At 40.0% G+C, this 20,817-nt stretch overlaps 2 protein-coding genes across 2 annotated transcripts in view; one reads left to right on the forward strand and one right to left on the reverse strand.

Moving 5' to 3' along the window:
- The window catches only part of LOC149302285 (5-hydroxytryptamine receptor 2B-like), an 11,599-nt gene extending 8,198 nt beyond the window's left edge, over positions 1-3,401 (forward strand). Inside the window, exons 4-5 of the mRNA XM_089482625.1 lie at positions 1,360-1,560; positions 2,509-3,401. Coding sequence (XP_089338751.1) covers positions 1,360-1,560; positions 2,509-3,401 — 1,094 coding nt within the window. The remainder of the gene's footprint in view (positions 1-1,359; positions 1,561-2,508) is intronic.
- Positions 1-20,590, reverse strand: part of LOC149302284 (26S proteasome non-ATPase regulatory subunit 1) — a 35,461-nt gene extending 14,871 nt beyond the window's left edge. Inside the window, exons 1-16 of the mRNA XM_089482518.1 lie at positions 20,575-20,590; positions 19,343-19,386; positions 18,368-18,441; positions 17,971-18,140; positions 17,524-17,729; positions 16,858-17,001; positions 16,490-16,716; positions 15,871-15,931; positions 14,836-14,964; positions 14,495-14,583; positions 14,033-14,111; positions 13,453-13,626; positions 13,037-13,148; positions 12,756-12,952; positions 11,986-12,081; positions 11,792-11,856 (exon numbers count right to left, since the gene is read on the reverse strand). Of these exons, the coding sequence (XP_089338644.1) occupies positions 11,792-11,856; positions 11,986-12,081; positions 12,756-12,952; positions 13,037-13,148; positions 13,453-13,626; positions 14,033-14,111; positions 14,495-14,583; positions 14,836-14,964; positions 15,871-15,931; positions 16,490-16,716; positions 16,858-17,001; positions 17,524-17,729; positions 17,971-18,140; positions 18,368-18,441; positions 19,343-19,386; positions 20,575-20,590 (1,883 nt within the window). The remainder of the gene's footprint in view (positions 1-11,791; positions 11,857-11,985; positions 12,082-12,755; positions 12,953-13,036; positions 13,149-13,452; positions 13,627-14,032; positions 14,112-14,494; positions 14,584-14,835; positions 14,965-15,870; positions 15,932-16,489; positions 16,717-16,857; positions 17,002-17,523; positions 17,730-17,970; positions 18,141-18,367; positions 18,442-19,342; positions 19,387-20,574) is intronic.
- Positions 20,591-20,817: the final 227 nt, after the last annotated feature.

The raw sequence follows: 20,817 nt of genomic DNA on the forward strand, positions 1-20,817 counted from the left end.
GATATGCACTACAAAAAAATGATGATGCTTAATTTTCTTATTCAAAAAAATATTATTTCCTTGAATTTTATCAAATATAATGACTGGGTTTTACCCATATAATCAAGCAGAATTCTCACGGCGCTAGATGTGGAAAACCGGTCAGTAGCAAAAGAAAAAAAGTAAACTAAATCAATGTACAGATTCTTTTATTACTACTTTCTGAGCTCGACTAACAATTTAAGGTTATCCTCTACAGAGAAACACTCATATAATAATATTTATGATAACCTGTCAGTTGCCAATTCTGCTTGGGACGACTTTTAGTTTCTTTATTTGGGAACTTATAGAAAATCCTATGCCAATACGTAATTTATCAAATCCAACTGCAAATCGCACAAGCCAAATTACTAGCAAAATGTACAGATCTCTAGAAAAAAAACAAAACATTGGTCTGATCCCTTTGGGGGGTTTCAGTTAAACTTAAAGGCAAAAGCAATCCAGGGTGACAAACCATTCAGTAATGAATGGGTTACTAACAAAAGAGGGGAAAAAATGTTAAAGCAAGAAAAATGAAATGCAGAGGCAAAGCCCAAATGCGTAAGAAAAACATCCACCACAGCGTGGAAGATGAAACTAGCTCAGGAGTGACTGGGCCAAGCAACAAAAACATACAAAAGAGCAGTCTGCACATAGACAAACAAAAATTAGAGGTGCCAGTTCCTAAACAGACCGTCCATTTATTACGGTTTGGGCTAAAATCCTACTAATGTACTTTTTTTTTTTTTTTTTTTTATTAAGAATGAAGAAAAAGGTAGTGGGGGCTACATGGGGAAGGGCTGTGAAGTTCAGGAACACTGATGGAAACTAATAAAGCGTCATCGGGTGGTTGCCAGCCAGGAATTATTTACAATAATATGACTGGGCTACTGATTGCACAATGATGTGTGCCCGTAAATACATTTTATTGAGAAGTAGATGGAATTAAGAAACGCTGCAGAGAAGCCAGGTGTATGTAGAAATACCATGCAATGAAGGAGCAGACAGCTTAATTTAACTTCAGGATTAAGTGCCATTTAGACCCATAGGAAAAATGAAATGGGAGAGAAGGTGCTTCTGGCCTATCATACATACTTTTACCACACAATGGTGTAAAAATTCAGAATTAATTTAGTCGGGATTTTCATATTATAGTAAACACAAAAAAAGCACTTTAGGACTGCAAAAGGTATGTCTGCACTTCCCTAACTGCAGTCACTACTACCTGTCTGAATCCTTACCATAAACCACCAACAGTCTCATTTGCGATATTTACAAATCTCAGCGATAAAAAGGGAACCCATTCGTTCAGAATGACAATATATGTATTCTCGTTTTCAGGACCAGTGTGGCCGCTCCCCCAGTGCTTGTGTGCCATTTGGTTATTTTTGGACGTTCTGTTTTCCACATCTTCCATCATGCATTTGTGTGCCATTTCACTGGATCGCTACATTGCCATAAAGAAACCCATCCAGGCCAGTCAGTTTAACTCCAGAGCAAAAACACTCATCAAGATTGCAGTGGTGTGGCTGGTATCAGCGGGTAAGAGAAACGAATATATAAAGACTTTGTTATCCACACTATAGTCAAACTATCACCTTTCTCGAGATGTATTATGGCAATTCCTACATCATAAAAAACATTTTTTTTTTTAAACAAATGTATTTGTTTAGAAGTATATCTTTAAAGAGCGTCTATTTTCCAGTGAGAATTGTTCTTTTAGTAATTTTATTGTTAAATCCAACAATAAGAAACATCTGTATGGACAATGTATCCATTACATGTATGTCAAGAAAAGGGTGAGTTGAAGACCAGAATATGTATCACGCGCATAGGTTCAATAATTGATACACAAGTTTCTATAGCATATTTCCAAGTTTGAGTCCATAATCCTGAGGCTGTAGATGTATTGGCAATAGTACGTTCTACTCAGGAGGGCCATGAAAAGCCACTGATCCTCTCTGAATCCCACAGCTGTGGAGGTGCTCTCCAGAACTGGGACAACTGAAAACCTATCCCCCTTGCTTATCTACTGAACAGATCAAGACACTTACTTTTAATTTCTTGTGGCTTGGAATAGCTTACAGTCTGAAATGATCAGATTACTTGGGCCATGCTTGATAAAGCTTTTGTAATCAGTCTGTGGCAGCTGTACGACAGCACAGGAAATCAAATTCTCAGAAACATTACCGACAAAGAAAAAAAACACCTTCTTAAATGGCATGAGTGATGGGTCATGGGGGCAAACTACTGTACATAGTTATCCACTTTGGAATTTTTTTTTGCCAAGTTATGAAAAATTAAAGAAACATGTTTAAGGTATCCATAACATTATTTGATGATTTGAAGGCTTGAGGGTCTAGGGTATATCTAAAGAATTAGGAAAGGACTAGAGAGTATTCTCAGAGAAAATAAACAAATCCAGTGTAGTGCTTAAAACGAATCCGTACAAGTTTATACAAGCAGTAAATGATCTTCACTTTCTTTCAGGCATTGCTGTTCCTATTCCAATCCAAGGTCTCCTTGATCCAAACACAATCTTCACTACAAACAAGACCTGTGAGGTTCGAACAGAACACTTCAAGTATTTTATCATCTACGGATCTATGGCTGCTTTCTTTGTCCCATTTGGCATCATGGTGGTTATTTATTTCCTGACCATTCACTTACTTAGAAAGAAGGCCTATCTTATTAAGAACAAGCCACCTCAGCGTCTAAACTGGTCTACAGTGTCTACAGTATTTCAGAGGGATGTGACTCCAGGATCTTCACCAGAGAAGATGGCCATGCTGGAGAGGAAAGACAGGGTCATGACTGTCAACAGCGAAGAATTTTCCATTCGGAGACTATCCAGCGCGGGGAAAAAATCCATGCAAACAATCACCAATGAACAAAGGGCTTCAAAAGTCTTGGGTATAGTTTTCTTTCTTTTTGTATTCATGTGGTGCCCTTTCTTCCTAACAAATGTGGCTTCTGTGTTGTGTGACCCAGATGACTGCGACCCCGATGTAATTAAGATGCTCATGGAGATTTTTGTCTGGGTGGGTTACATTTCCTCCGGTGTCAACCCACTGGTCTACACTCTTTTTAATAAAACTTTCCGAGATGCCTTTGGACGATACATAACCTGCAACTTCCGTGGAATGCGATCAGTGAAAATCCTACGGAATTGCTCTAGTCGCATCTCATTCAGGAACTCCATGGCTGAGAATTCTAAACTAATCATGAAACATGGGATGAGGAATGGGATTAATCCGGGTATGTACCAGAGTCCCCTGAGACTATGCAATTCTCAGATGGAATCCTCGGCTATCTTGCTTGATACATTACTACTGACTGAAAACGAAGCTGGGAAAACCGAAGAGCAAGTCAGCTATGTGTAAGGCGTGTACAAGGGACCTTATTAACAGGTGCAAGCTGTAATGGCCAACATAATCTGCAGTGTTTTAAACATCATTTATAAATATTCAAAAAATGTTGGCCAAAGAATACCTTGTACAGCAATGAGCCTTCTAGGCTCCATTTCAAATAGCAAACGTCTGACTTGTCAGGCAAGGTCATGTATGAGAGGACTGATTGTGATTATTCTACAATGCACTGGCACCTGCTCAACACCTGAAAGACCTTAACTGGCTGAAAGCAAATGGATTACTGGTTGAAAAGTGGATATTGTGGCTGGAAGGCCATAGGCAGAGGTTGTTAAAAGGAAGATTGTCACAGTAGTCTTGAAAAGATGCTGATAGCAGAAGAATCAGCATCCGTTAAACGAAGATGACTATTTTAGGGTGGTGCACTGCATCTACCAGAACATTTGTTTCTGCTTTAGAAGCTTTGGATGGGCTAGTCTACGGGACAGCACCACAAACTGATCTCAGGACTGCCTAATTTGTTACTGCCTCTAGAATCTGCACTTGATTAATCATAAAAAGTTTGTGTATGAATCTAAACAGGGTTTAAACCTTCATGTCCTGTCCATGCGCGCACACTGATTGGTCAGATATGGTGACTGCACAGTCAGGATGTGACAGCACTGGGTCACTTTGGCAGGCCTTGCCTGCTTATTTTGTTGTGGTTGTTTTTGTTGGTTTCTACAGACTGACAGACAATAAACCTACGTATGTTTTAAAGTCAAATCAGCATTGGTATTGTCTATCCACACATTCATTCTCTACGATTGAATACATGCAAGTACGCAAAAGTGACAGGCACAGGCTGGTGGGGTCTTTATCTCTTTCCAATAAACAGCTGAAATCTAAAAGCAACACGGTTAATACACTCAAGCCACAAGGTCAGATTCATCAACTATTCCGCTGAATTAAGCAATGAGTATAACAATTATTTCTGCCGTACAATTGTTTAGTAATTTCCACTCTGAGCCTTGTTAATAGATGTATTGGCAGAATGAGAGCTGCTTAAAGTGCTTGCCACCGACGTCTACAAATTTCCATATCTAAACTAGTCCATAGTCAATGGTTGATGATGAAGATGATTTAGCATCTACCACCAGACTCGGATTAACAAAGAAAAGGCCAATGAAAAACGTGTTGCTTGGAATCGCTGATTGTGTTAGCAGGGATATAGCTAGCAGTACTTTAACCACACAAACAAATTCAAGACAATACGGCCACAACTGTATAAATCAAAGTATATAGGAAGAGAAAAAAATAGATACTAATACTTCCTCTAATGACGGGAATTCTAGTTGAGAGCACCTGTCCTACCCAGCCGAATTATGTACAGAATGTTAGGAAAGAGCCAGAAAAGCTCCATTGCTCACTCCTACACCACTATGCTGTGTAAATGTTTGTTTTATGGACCCAGCATCAAATAAACAGCGTTTTACAAGAAGGAGTTGAGTTAATAAACCATTTCCAGAAGGCAGATTATTAGAATATGTAAGGATTAATGTAAATACAACATAGACCGGCAGGAGAACACAGGTCATACATACATCATGAGATTAGCACTACAAGGTTTACAACATATGAATTATAGTGATTTCGATGTGGACAAGAACAATGACATTAAAAAATATGGTCTTAAAAATGTTCTCTTTTTTTAAGGCAGTTTTGGTTATTGCATAATATGTTTCCGGTAGCTGTATGTGTTCTGGTCATACTACTAGTCAAACAGCCTGACTCCATATATCACACTGCTTGTGGTAACCTATAGACTAGCTTAACCTGCCGGAGACGCTAATTGAAGTCAAAGAAGGGAAAAACGTTGATTAGCTTTGCGTTATAGAATCAGCCGACTATGGTGTTTGAGCATGGAAAGTCACATGGAAAGACAAGGCCAGATTTGTGTCTATGTTAACAGCATTGTATGGTCTACCCTGTCTCTACCAGTGTGTGGCATCATTTCCATGATCTGATTATTTAGCCATTGGATTTTACCCATTAAAAGAAAATGCTAAAAATAAGGTTTTACATTCAAACAGGGCTGTGCATGACTACAACCACCAAATCTTAACATATAAGCCAAATCTACTGAAAGCTATGGTTGCAAACAGAAGGTTGTTGGCCCTCCAAACACTTCACTGATCTCCCGTACAGTGAAATTAGTAAGCAGTGAGGCTCATCATGTCTATGAATGCCAGTCTCTGCTCCCCAAATGACAACAGTGCTTGCTCATTCTTTGTAGCGTCTCTGGATCTTTTTGTACTTGCAGCGTGCAGTAAATGACGTATTTATATAAAGACAGATTTACAGGCTTTTTATCTCATGGCTCATCTATCACCAACAATATCCCAGGCCTTTTTTGGATGCAAGAGACCCTCTTCAATCAGTTGGAAGGCGCTGGTGGTTAATCCCCTGGGACCATTGCATAGGTGCATATACTTAAGAGACTGATAAAACGCTTTTTGTAGATGAGCAAAAGGAAAAAAAAACAACAACAAAAAAAACTTTAGACACTTAGGGTCAGAGGAAGTAGTATGGGCAACCATATCTGGCTGCTTCCGCTCGCTATATGCCCCACAGCTCCCAATAAACAAAATCATTAAAACACAAGACCAAAAAAGAAGAAAAAGTAAAATATTAAAAGTGCTCAAATAACCTTAAAACCAGAGATCACCTCTTCTCCCTGTTAGATCAAAACACAAATAAGTCACTAGGATGAGCCACACCAAAAAATAAAATACTTCATGGAAGATCTCCTGTGATCACGGAGTTAGGATTTTTGTTTAACACTATTACAACCAGATCTGTGCAATTTAGCACTCAGAATACCACTTCTACAAAATACAGAATAAAGGTTAATATAAAAATGCTAAGGATAAACATAAAACTATCAAGAGTATGAAAAATCGCCAAGGATCAACTAATGTTTGAACTTTCACTATGGGTGGGCCAAACACATCTTATCTAAGAAAGATCCTTATACTCTGGAGATGCCTATGCTTTCAACTCATTAGATTGCAACACCTTACAGATATGCAACGTGATCAGTACACAGAAGTACGTGGATGCCTTTCGTGGGTACAAACTGTATTAAATTAGTCAGCAGCAGTCTCTGTTATTTCTCCATTATTGACCCAACTCCGCTGCCCCCATATGAGTACACAGAGCCGACAGCATGAATCATGAAGCTGGCATAACCGTTACTCTGTCATTACACCACTAACTGCTTCCAATTAGCCGGCGGCTCCGTTCCTTCTGCAAACATATCCGCACAGGACCAGAAACATAATTGTATCCAAGAAACTAATATAGCTTGGGTGGCACAACACATAAATCTGCTTGGAAATTGAAAAAGGGTAATTATCAAACACTGATCTATCATGTGGCGGGCACCAGCCAGGAAAAAAAAATGAGGGCAAAAAACAAACAAACAAAAAAAAAAAAAAACAACCACACACCGGTTCAAGTGTACATAAGCAGACGGCTCGCTTTTAAAATCCCAAAACAAACACGGAAAGCGGAATGCTTACACAGGAACATTATTGTGAAATCGGAGGTATGGCCTGTCCGGTTGCTACAGGAGCTGCCCACGCAACATCAATGCGTTCGATAGAACAATCTGTTATTCGGGGACCAACATAGAGAAGGTGCTTTGATGGGGACACTAGAGTCTTAAACCTTGTGCCCAATGCTGTGACTGACCCCAAATGCAAGCACTTTACAGTATTAAAATGGAAAAATTACATGCAATGGGAGCAACACCATAGATTAGTGCCCTCAATATCTAAATTAGATGTAGGGTGAGAACCTAACAAGGACATGACAACACCGAGTACTACGCAGGGAAAGAAGTGCCCCAGGTTCTGCGTACTGTAGAAGGCGCGTGTGGAATTTCCCCTCTGTATACACAGGCAAAAGAAGAACAATCAATCAGCAATGCCAAGTTTAATCTAGAAGGATGGCCAGTGAGATAGAGGCGCCATCTGCTGGACACTAGCCGTAGCATAATATGTCGTAAGTCGTGGAGTCTCGAAATGATCCCTTTTGCCCACAGCTGATAAGTTCTATCAAAACAAATATATACATATATATATATATATTTACTCACAAAGTCCCTTGCACACCATTCCAAATTTCCCAAGCCTGGTGCTAGTAACCAGCAGTTTCCATATTCAAAGTCAAGTCGACGTTTCAGTCATTGCTGACTTATATGTCCTGAGGAAAGTCAGCAATGACTGAAACGTCGACTTGACTTTGAATAAAGAGAAATTGTTAATTTAAAGACCTGGAGTGCTGACCATCTTTTGAAAGTGTGTGTATACATATATATATATATAATATATATACATATATATATATAGAAAAACACCAAATGTATCAAAGAAAAGATGACGAGATTGGTACCTAGCTACAGTAAACAGGGGTATAAAAATACCGTTATCATAAATGTGCTAGCTGGTGTATAGATCAAAATGCATTGCCTTTATAGCACATGAGATAAAATCCTTATATATACACACACATACATATTTTACGAACCTTCAAAAGCACAATATAAAAGCATGCTATGAATCATGTTTTTCAGAAAACATTCTAGAAATCCAGTTCTCGGTATTGCATTTCATGGTATTCAACCGTTTCCTTGGGAGCAGGCCATCGTATTATTCAGACTAACGCATGAAACTCGCACGCAGAGCCCATGCTTTAGCCTACTGTACCGTCTTGCAGATACCCCCCAGCAACATAAGGGTTACTTGGGGCTCAGCCACATCATTAGCAAGGTTCTGTATGCCCGGCCTGCATCTCATCCCGGGAGATCTGTCACCGGCTGTACAAACACCAGTTTCCCGTTAGCGAGTTCGGTGAATAAGAAGCTTGTTCCAGACACTAGTCAATGCATGGAGAGCAGTCACCAGAGGGCTTCGCTGGCCACGATTCCAGCGTGCAAGAACCATTACAGAAAGTATTCATTACCAGCAGACGGAGACAGCTCACAAGCCACATCTTACTATTGTTACAAGAAGCTCTCAAAAAGTGTCAAAATGTTCATAAAACAGTGCCTAGAATATATATGTGTGCAGTAATATATTAAGCGTATATATATTTAGAAAAGAGAGCAACTAATAGAGAGCAGAACGTGCCAACATCTTTGTGGTGGCCAAATCCCGATTCACCTGCTCAGAGTGAAGGGGTTAAAAACTCATTTCTAAAAGGAATCAATCACCCACGACACACAATCTGTCACGTTGACATCTAAACAGAGCGTTGTGTGAAGCGTGTGTAACTTTTTGCTTCATGCAGCTGTCAGATTGTGAATTACAATACAGTTGGAATTCTTAGAATAGAAGATCTCTTGAGGTGAATTCCGTGTCTCCATGGCCATTATTTACATGTCCGTGGGTTTAAGGGGGGGGGGGGGGGGGATATTATATGCTTTTAATACAAAGAAAGCTTTTTTTTTCCTTGCCTTTTTCTGCAAACCCTTAAGGACAATGGGCGGTCCCAAAACCCATTTTGCCCGTACATGTAAGGGCTTTGTCATTAAGGGGTTAAACAAAAGACCAGAATAAAATAGTATAGCGTTTAGACCATTGAAGGGCCTATCCAAGCCACTGCAAAGTATACGATTCCTCTGCACATGTAATCTATAGAACGCATGGACAGCCAATGGATTTTGTACATTGGGTGTTTGTACAGGATTTACGATATCACTATAATCCTTTCCACTATCCCGCTCCACATGTTTTTTCCCGCTTACATATCTTGATCTCTATGGTCAGAACTCTGTCTGTAGAGTTAATGAGGACCTGAAGAAATCTCCATTACTGGGGCCCTCCAAACATATATTAGCGCGCTTTCCTCTGACCAAGAAAAACAATCAAATTATTTAGTGCATACAGACTGAATGTACACCATGGTGAGGTCTGACACATTAATTGAAGTCTGCTTTAAATACTTGATAATGATTTGTGCCAAAGCATGTAATGTCCTCCTTCCTTCACCACTTGTGCAAGGAAATCACAACAGTTTCTGAGGCTTTAAGGGTAAAACGTTGCAAAGAATATTTTTCCTCCGTTAATTCTCAACGTACCGTATTTACCCGAATATAGGCGGCACTTTTTTCCCTAGGTCTTTAAAGTGGGGGTGCAGCCTATATTTGGGGTTTAGCATAGGGATGCGCAGTTCGTGTCACCCGACGCACGGGACATGCAGTTCCGGGCGCCGGGCAGGCATCAGGGTTAGGATCCAGATCCCCCGCAGCGCTGCAGGGGACCTAGATCCTACTCTCCGGCAGCCATGGACGTCTGTGCAACGAGCTTAGACAACCTCCGCTGCCGGCACTTCAGTCGGGGCTTCTATGGCAGAGCACCGTCGTGACATAACCATCCAGTGCTCCACCATAGAGGCCCCGGCGGAAGTGCCAGTAGAGGAGATTGTCTACGTGTATCGCACAGACGTTCACCAGCCCCGCTAGACACCAGGGAGTCTGGGGGTGCATTGGTAAGTCGGGGGGGGGTGCACTTCTAGGGGGCATAAAGCATATCTGGGGCAGAGTGGCATATCTATAAGTAAGGTGCACTATGAATTAAGATGGGGACCTTACAATGGCTATTGGTTCTCTGTTTCTATATAACATATGCTGACTGTATAATAGATACCAAAAAATGTTAAAATACATGTATGCCTGTTCATTAGATGAAAGACTGTTTTACCATTTCACCAATGTGTATTTTTTCTTTAAAAAAGTTTTAGGGTGCGGCCTATATTCGGGTGCTGCCTATATTCGAGCCAATATGGTATATTCCATGTGTCAGGGCTGGGGACTTGGCCATAAAATATCCATCCTTGTTGTGCATCAGATTCCTCCAGATAACAAGTCTGCAACGCTGGGCCATATGAATTTATCACAATTAATACAAAGAAGCCTCGAGTCGTGGAACAAACATTGAAAGAGAAAGGGTAGCATTTATGAACTATAAGCAAACGAAGAATAAGGAAGATGAGAGCAAATATAAAGCTAAGCTTAAAGAGGCTTAACGCGTTATTAGATGTGCTGAAGCACACACAAAGAAGAATAATAGTCCGACTAAAGCCTAATGAAGGGCATTATATAAATGCGGAAAATGATCTAGCCGACTGCTTGGATAAATACATTTGTTCAGTTGTTATAGAGGAAGGTGAAGGTGAGGGGAGAAAAAAGGAAGTCTTAGCCGACTACAGACGAGTAAGTCTTACTTCAGGAAATTAATGGAAAGCATGCTAAAAGATAGGGATTGTTAAATATCTGGATGTAAATGCCTCTGGGATCAGTATTGGGACACATGCTTTTAATATTTGTCAGTGACAACAGAAGAAAGGGAATTAAGTGCAATTATTTCTGGGGTAAGCAGGCAATACAATAAAGTGTCGCAAAAAGCAAGCAGGGTGCTGGGTTGTATAGAAAGAGGAATTAGTAGCAGAAAGAGAGAGGTGGTTCTGCCACTTTAGGGAACGCAATATGGATAGGTTGGGGGGGATTTCAGGAAATTTAACAAAGTAGAGGACGGGAGCTTATTTCAAAGGAGGAAAAATGTTACATGTGTCATATGTTAAGACGTAATGTAAGTTTTACTTTATTGAGAGGGTGGCAGATAAACGGAACAGACTCCCATCAGAAGCAGCAGAGGCTAAACATGCATGGGATTGGCATGAAGATCAAGCACTGATTATATTCGTTGTCTATGTTTCTACTGAGTTTATGATCTCAGACACCAAACATCTTTGGGGTGCACACATACTAGGTACCGGTGTTACATGGAGTTTTGTTAGCCAATTAGTTGTAATTAATTAATTGGACCCCAGCACCAAATTGGAACGCACTAAGGGTTCAACAATGCGGGATGTAGTGCGTTCCTTATGCTGAGATGAAGGACCCGTTCCTCATAGTTACAGCTTTGGAACATCCTCTCTATTAATCCACGGTTCTTACCCATTTTACATATTTAAATAGAGACAGTCTGGGCGAGAGCTAGCTTTACCATTCTTCCACGTTATAATTTAAATATAGACTCATGGCAGCTCCATACCCGAGATGTACGCTGAAAGGCGGCATGTAAATATTAGCTTTTTTTCTTTTACATATACTTTCAAATCTTTACACTGAATACAGTGCTAAACTAAAGGTGCCATGCTCTAACACGCCAGTGTGCAAGTGATTTCCTTAAAGTAGTTAAACTATCTTTGCGCATAAAACAATGCTATATACAGCAATGACAAAAACTCATCTCACTGTGAATAAATGTCCTTTATCTGCATCTGGTGTTCCATAGCAACATAAATGTATCCACATCACTCAGGTATTTTTGGCAAGAATAAAATAAAAAATTACTGACCTGAACAGGATGAACCCGAGAGATTCAACGGCTGCCCTTCTGACATCATCATTGACATCGCTAACCTGCAGGTGGCACAATGGAGTCAACAATAGCTGCATTAAAACTGAATTGCATGTGGATTTTAAAACATATACACTTTGTTAACATGAGCATACACACGTCAACTTTTCTCAGTGAGCCGGTGTACTCACAGCAACATGCAGCAGACGACGGATGGCCTTGTTATTCCCTGATCCACAATACGCCATAGCCACAGTGTACATGCCAGAACGGCGCAGAATCGGATCCTTGGAAAGAAAAGAAGTTGCAACTTTAATAATAAAAGGTAGGGAAAATCTTGCAAAACAATATCAAAAAGTTTAAAAGCACATAGCACAATGACCGCTCACCTTCCTGCCGTTTTTACACATACAGTGCTCCAACACGTGCACATCATGTCTTTAATAAAGAGATGGTTGCGTTCTTAACAATCCCACAAAGCCTATAAGTTACGTGGAGAGTTCCCTGTCATTGGCCTGCGTTTTTAAATCTTGTTAGGAAGCCAGACATGTCTGGAGCAGGGAGGTAAAACAGATGCGTCCTGTAAATTCTACAGGAATTGGGAGAAATGTCGAATAAGAACAAACGCCAGGAGAGGGGAAGCTTCTGTGTTTATAATACACTTTAATAAGCTAGCATTTTCCCCCATACAAATCATGTTCCTAATACACAATGCAGTGGTTTTCTCTTCTTTGAAAAACAATTAAAAACGTGTTTAAAAGCAGAACGGTCTAGCAGCTTGCTTTTCGTAGCATTTTTTAGGAAAACAGGCCAATGTTTCCGGTAAGTGTCATCTAACACACAATGGAATTAAAGATGAAGGGAATTCTCTTAATGCTTAACATTTGGGATTTACATTTTACGATTACTCTCACTGATTTTTTTGTGTGCCGAGAAGCCTACTGTCTCCTGCGCATGCTACCTTGTCTCTGCAGAGACTCTCGATCAGCGCATCTGCCTCTTCCATTCGACCGTACATAACCATAGCAATGCCAACTGCTAACCCCCGAAGGATCTTCTCATGCTGTGTTTCCTGGGCATAGCCAACCATGTCTTCAATGGCCTGGGCGTTCTTAGAGCCAAGCATCACCAGTCCAAGAGCCAGACCCGCAGCCTCTCCTAAAGATATACAAAGGAGTCAGTGTTTATTCCACAAGGCCCTCCTGGCACATTCCATGTTTATTAATATGAATTACTCCACACCTGTGACTGCATCATCCTGATACAGATTTGTTTTCAGAAGCTCGTAAACATCCGGGCGTGCGGTGCCCATGGCCGCCAAACCAAGCCCTAAGCAACCACCGTGACGCACAATCTGATAATGAGATCAGGTCAAAAGTATTAGTCACAGAACAGACATTCTACATAAGGCACGTAAGTCATGTGATCCTGTAAGACGGCCAACTAGGGTACCCTGGCACTACTGAAATGAGTTACTGAAGTCATTTCATCCCAGATGTAGGTGGAAATTTCACACACATCCAGCAAAAATAGATTTCAAACGTTTCCATAATACACAGGAGGGTATATGAGATGCAGTCTGACAAGGAAAACGTGTACTAAGCACCTGGTTTAAGTATGTTTACTGTTTATAAATAATGTTTAGAAATAAGACTCACGTCATTGCTGGCATTCTTTAGCTGGTTAAGCAAGTAATCTATGATATCGCCACCGTGGTTGGCATGAATAAGTCCCAAAGCATAGAGACCCCCCCCTTCCTGGTACGCAGAGCCAGGTGATGTGTCTTTAGGCAGGTAAGTTGCCATGAGCTGGAGAGCCTCCTTTTCATGCCCCTGGGTGGGAAAAACATACGACTGATTAGATAAAACATCTTGGCCATATTTCTGCAAGGCAAATAGATGAGTTAACACAAAGCCTATGACAAAAATAAAAGGAAGTCGGTTTTTATTCAATCTCATAAAGAGTGATCTAATTGCCAAAGGATAAAATAGTGTCTTAATACAACATTTTAGGAGCTTCTCATCTAACTATAAGAAAGGGTGTCTGCCAGAATAGAAGTTTTCTTTTAACATAAATTAAATGAATGTGTCTAGCTGCCCAACATGCCATTTTGTCCAGCAGATGCAAATATGAAGAAGAGTTTAGAATCCTAACGTTACAATATACACATCACTTTTGGGGTTCCTTCCAATGTAAACATGATCACTCCGAGTAAATGTTGAGCTATAAATCACTCACCTTGTGAATAACTCCCAGACTAGCGGTTGCTGTGAATTTTGCCCAGTTTGTCGCTCTGGCCAACCACTCTAGGTTATCTCTGCAGAGAGAAGATCACACATGAGCTTCACAAAAACGATCATGTGAAAGTCCAGATTACAGAGAACGGCTTTCTAGGTTCACTAACAATGTATGCTTTAAGGACTCTCTTTAACAAGTTGAGGTGCATAACACCAAAACCAGATATTGAAAGACAAATCTTATGGTCCTCAAACAGCCCACTGGTTTGAATAAGGAGAATTATTGCTAAATAAAAGCCAAATCGTCACACGTGTTGTCCAATCACGGTCTTATTAATAACGTCAGTCTACACATAAACCGCATCCGCAGGTTTTAGGAACTCTTCACAGAGTCCTTTCACAAAACGTGAATGATCTGCCTCCCTCTCATGACAGTAGTATAAGATATTGGCAAGCGCCTCACCTGAGAAACTGGTCACTGGTGGTGCCGCAATGCATGAAGGAATTCGCTATGACGGTAGCTGTATGACACACAGAATTCCTCACTGCATCCTGAAAAGAAACACAAAGACCAATATTCAGAACATTCAAAACATAATCAATTTAAAATGTATCCTGATTTTAAGACATAACATTACGTCAGCACACTTGAACTCTTAAAAACAAGAAATAAAATCTGCAGTATCTGCATTTTCTTCTCAGGTTTCAATATTACAACACAGCACTTCCCTTTAACTCCTGCTCTTTTACTGCCTGTGATTTCCATTTGATCGGAAAAGAATATGCCTTTTGGGCAACACTTACTTTAGTGTTTTTAAGAATCATCAAGTCTGTATTGTTGTTTCGTATCAAAAATTGCAAATGCAGCTCTATTGCCATTTCGCCGCTGAGAATTTTTATCATTTTGGAGATTTGATCTTTTGGCTCCGGGTTCTGAAAAAGAAAAGAATTGTCCAAACTTTTAATATGGATCCTGAAAACTATTATTTTTTACGCGTCCACTTTTGGGAATGGTTGTTGCTTATTGAATTCAATAGATAATAGTAATTGGGAAGGAGTATGGGCAGTCCTACCCTATGGAATTAGGGTGCTGAATTAGCTACAGCAAACCAATTCTCATCTTTAGGCCGCCACACAAATGAAGAGCGCCAGATATGCAAGGGCTGACCTTAGGACTGGTCCTAGGACTGGCAATATGCAATTTAAACAATTCCCTTCACAGCCATAGATTAGAGGCCCATAGCTATTAATGGCATACAGTCATGAGCTGTTAAAAGGGGGTGGGAAGGGACACTTACCTATGAGGGCTAGCAAGAGCAGAACAATATTAACGGTAATCACTTACCACTATAAAAACCTGAACATGTACACAGAGGAGAATCAACATAAAATGCTGTTTTATATAACCTCAGAGACCTTTCCAGACCATGATGGTATAAATGACTGACAAACCAGGAGACATGTACTTAACCCTAGATTAAAGCAGTTATATTGCAGCAGACAGCTGCCATAATTGGTGCCAGAGGGAAATGTTTTCAAATACTTAAACAAATATTGCAAATATAATAAAAATTGTAACGTGCCTTATTAGACAACACATAAGCAGTTTTCATGGTTGCTTTTAATTCAATTTTTTTAAGAGAAAGCGGCAAGATTTTAGATATTGGCAGTCTCCATAGTGTGACAATAGTAACTTAAAAACCCACAAATGACCGAAACATTTGATTAACTATAGCACACACAAAAAAAAAGACCACACTAATTAAAATAGATCTATCCGAACAACCTGCACAAATGGCTGCAAAGCATAGACTAACAGTCCAGGTCCTAAACACTCACCACTTCAGGGGATTTGCTAACCACTGAATTCCCAGCCTTGTCGTCAGACTCCATTGCTTCACTGCAGAGGAGTAGAATAAAAAGAGAGAAACAGTTTACTTATCACAAAACTAAAAATCAATTCTCAGCACATATATTCATATAATGAGTCATATATAAGCCAAGAAAAAAAAAAAAGAAAGCCTGAATATAAGACTACCCTGTAAGATTTTATATGCCACACTGCCACCCCAAATATGCATTATACCCCCTATATGCCACTCTGCATCGAGCAAATACGATAGTTGATAATATATAGAGAGAAATGTGAAGGCAAGTGTAAGTTCAAACTCTGTAACACATAGGCACTTTCATTCTAAGACATTATGGAGGCTTACAAAACGACATATTAATGGTACAAATTTCCGATTCCTGTTATAGAATCTTAGAGAATCTTAAGGTATTTGTCATACAATAAAATGACGCCCATTGCCCCAAACCATGTCTGGGGTGGTCAACCAGTTTTTCTTCAGAACGATGACCCATCGTCCAGCAACAGTGGCAATGAGATGATGGTATACCAGCAAAACGAGACATCATTTTTAATAATTTTGCTTTAAAGATGCTTATGTGGTCCTACCTTTCCTTGGTAGCTGCTGGAACCGTTCCTGTGTTAGTGGAACCCGGTACGGATGGAATTGGAGCTCCAACTGTTCGTAGATTCTGTATTACAGAGGATAGAAATTGCTGGCTGGCACTCTCATACAAATCAAAACATATCTGATATGCCATGAGGAGGTTGTCTTCTTTCACTAGTTTCTCCAAGATATCACTGACAGCTTGTGGGTCATCCAAGAAGATCAAGCACTGTCAAGAAGAAAATGAGAGCTACAGGTGACAAGGAAATCTTAGATATGCAATTCTGAAAGGCACAGTTAAATAATGTGGGATTTTAAAAATAACATTGATAGGATTCCCATGAAAAAACTATATTTTAGTCAGGGTTACCTGGCACACATTAATAAAGTCCGGTTTCTCTAGGTTCATGTAGATTTTGACCAGGACTCTAAGGACTTTATTCCTGAATTGCTTGTTCTGCATTAGGGACATGCAGACCTTCAGGCTGTATGCCAGCATCCCAGGGACATCATTCTGCAACAATGTATGTTCAAGAAAAAAGGTTAATGACAAAAGAAACTACCAAAATCATTTGTATACTCTAGATAACAATCCATAGTGTAGTAAGCACAAAACTAATGCAGTGGTCAGATAAGGTCCAAAAGAAGGTCTTTAAGACCTCCAGTAATTCTTTGTATGTCACAGCATATTCGTTAAGATCGCCATAACTAAATCCTGTCAAGCTATGGAAATACTTAATTACACAAAAGATTTATATTAACTTCATGTTGTGCATGTGTCTGGTATATATTATTTATCATTTAAAAAGATTTCCTTTCTGGCTTTGCTTGTATACACATTGTGTTAAATATAGCCCATCGCTTTGAAAATGAGACTTATCCGTAAAGAATGCCAATTGAAGATGAATTTAAAGCACTCTGGTGAAACATATTAAACTACATTTGAAGGCTTTGCTTAAAGATTAACAAGAGAATCAATGGAAACAAACTTTTTACATTGCATGTATCCAATAAGCAAGTAGAAATAAAGTCTCACCGATTCTAAGACAGTCTTCTGGAAGATATCTAGCCTACGTGTTTCTAGAGCAATGCCAATGGCTTGCTTGTATTTGTGATCATCTAAACAGCGCTGGAACATCTTGTTCACAATCCCCTCAAGACGCTCGTCCACCGGCTTTTTTTCACCCTCAGCGAGCTCTGCATTCTCCACGCACTGCTTGGTGTAATGGTCAATGCACTTGGCTGCATAAAAGAGAAGGATACTGTTAGTAACAGAACATGTAAATATCTGGTTTATTAAATCTATTTAATGAAAGTAACCAAGGTCGTACAAATCTTAGGTAGCCAGTAGCAACGGCAATGAACGATTTCACAGAAACCGTGTAGAGCCAACAGGCTTGAAGGTACAGTGATCTCAGCGGCCCTACTCATAAAGGGGTGTAATGTAATATCTCGCTTACATCATTCACTACCTTCCACTCACCTATTATGGTCTCCACATATTCTGAATTGTCGTTGACATTAAACAGATCTCCAGCACCCAGGGCATAGTTCAGGGACTCCTCAAATGCCCCCAGATGGTAAAACACTTTGGAGGCCACAAGTGCTGCAAACTGCCGGCTCCTGAAGCTCTCATCTTCATAGAGCACTTCACTGCAATACACAATAATTAACACTGTAGTGCCCAGTTACAGAAGACACATTTCGTAAGTAACCAAGTATTAACTTAATTAAATTGCAACAATTAAAGAATTGAGACGTATGAATTTCAGAAATGTCAACATTTGCAAATGATTTTTTCACAATGGCCCATGTGGCTGTAGCACTATTTTCCCAGTCACCGGAACGGCTTTATCAATCCGTAACAAACATATGCTTACATCTTATCCACGGATTCGGAGATCTCTGCCCAAAAATCATTGACAACAGCATTCAGTTTGTGCAGTGCAAATTCCTGTAAAAAAAACAAACATGAAGATGTGTGAGCAATGCACATGAGACTCAATCTGTACAATTCAAGAAATATTCTAGCTTCCTTTGAAAGCATAAAAAAAAAACCTAAAACTTGACTTGTTACAATGCTCACAGTTAACATTTTATTTTCTGCATTGTTGGATATTTTGGCCAGTTCATTTTGTGGGTTGTTGGAATTTACAGAGATACATTTTTTTTTTATAAGAGAATAAATGACATTGGTGTTTAGTGCTTGATTCATATGATGTGTTAAGCATTCAAACATGTAATAATTGTTAAAAAGTCATTTTCCTACCTTATAAGAAAGGGGTTATTATGGTCAGGTATTTAAAGAGCTTGTATTCTGCATGGCTCTCTGGTATCAGCTAGGGTTAGTGTTAAAAGACACAGCAAAACATGGCTGTGACAGTGTCATGGTTTAGGGATGATTTGCAGCATCAGGACTTGGTCAACCTATCACTACTGAAGGAAGCATGAATTTTGTTTTGTTTTAAAGAATTGTATGGGAGAATTCCAGGTCATCACTTCATAAATTGAAGAGCAAGTGGGTCACGGGCCAAGTAAGTCTATCTCAGAATGATTGAAAATCAAGAAATTGAAAGTTCTGGAAAGGCCTAGTGGAGACCCAAGCCTCTAAAAAGCAACAAGGTGTTGTAATGTACATCTTATATTTCTTTTCACATATGGGCATTCGGAGTATTTCCTCCACAAATAAACAAACTTAAGTATCAAAACTATGTATTTTTTCACATAGGTTCCCTCTTACCCAATATAAGAGTTTGGTTGAAAAACGTGTAAAGTCCAGAGCCAAAATCATAGAAAAATCACACAAAAATGGAGAAAATCAAACAGGGTCAAGATGAATAATTACATTTCCATACCTTTAGCTCAGGTTCCTCTTCATCCAGAAGGGAAAGAATTCCAGCTAGAAGCATAAAGATGAACACTGTTAACATCTGTAAAGCCACAGCGCAATGTTCCTATTAGATAGCCAGCTATCACCTGAATAAATTGCTTCAACAAAAACTATCAATAACTTAAACCAGCCTCATTGCATAAGACTAACTTATTGCGACACAAGGACTGTGATGATGCAAAATTCTTGAAGCTTGTTTAGTGCCAATAAAGTTTCCTCAGATTGCCATCATATGCTTTTGCCCTTCCTTTCCCCCTCCTAGCTATTTACTATCGCTATATACTTACCTCCAGTCCGCACTCATTGATTTCAATGGGATCGCTTTCCTGTCACGCAGAGTACTTTAATATGCATCTTTTCTTTAAAGGGGTGTCAGGACATTAAACTGTCCCTTTAAGATAAGATCACCCCCCATTTTTGCAGGGATCAGTTTCTTCTCTATATATTATGAAACCACCTGCAAGGAGGGCTAAGCCGGCCTTCCATTACATATAATATAACTAAAAGTCATTGTGCCAATTTACCTACGCGTTATGCAGTGCCAATAACGGAATCGCTGACTGGATTAATACTCGAGTATATTTAGGTTGGCATGCAGACGTGTTTATGTACGATGTATATATAGTTCCCTTAGAACTAAAGGATTTAGACCGAGAAACACAAGCCGTCCTGTTACTGTATTAATATATTAGTGATGTTAATATATATTTCTCTATTGTTTAAGCACTTTTGTACTTTATTGTTACACAAATTGGCAGTGAGTTATTTCAAAAGAGAAAATAAATCAGCCCACGGGGTGCTTTATAAATACGAAAGGAATTGGTTTAATGGGTACCGGAAGTACAGCTAGTAGACCTGCTATCCCAAACATATATAATAACAGGAGGCATCGCCATATAACAATAATAGGAACCTGCTTCCGAGTCAAGGCCTCCATCGGCCAGTGACTCAGCACACATCCGGAGTCCCCTTTCTCTCTCTCTCCGAAGGCCCATTCTCTACCCTGTCACCGGGGACCCGACCTCCCTCTACTCCGGGTACTCTTTAGCGCTCTACTCACGGTAAATCCTATCGCTACAAACACGGTACAGCCTGCCCCGGTCCCCAGCGGTCAGACCGTGACTCGGCAGATAATCCGCTAGCCTGCATATTTATGCCAAATACTCTGTCGCCCCCTCCGAGGCCCATGTTTCTCACCCGCCGAGGTGATCATGATTTCAATCCCCTCTTTCTGTTGTTTCACGAAACCCCGGTTCTCTGCTCCCGGCAAGATCCTGTGTCAATCTGCTGCGACCGGCGCACAAATCACGTCACACGCACGGCAGGAAGTTCTGTCAGCTTGCGTCCATGGAGACTCGAGGAAGCGCACAGAGCGCCATTTTGGATTTGGGCTAAAATACTCCCATTAAAGCTACACGGTATACTTCCACGTGTCCCATT

The sequence above is a fragment of the Sceloporus occidentalis genome, unplaced genomic scaffold (assembly GCF_023333645.1).
Source record: "Sceloporus occidentalis isolate IW3139 unplaced genomic scaffold, rSceOcc1.0.p SCAF_19, whole genome shotgun sequence".
Lineage (NCBI taxonomy): Eukaryota > Metazoa > Chordata > Lepidosauria > Squamata > Phrynosomatidae > Sceloporus > Sceloporus occidentalis.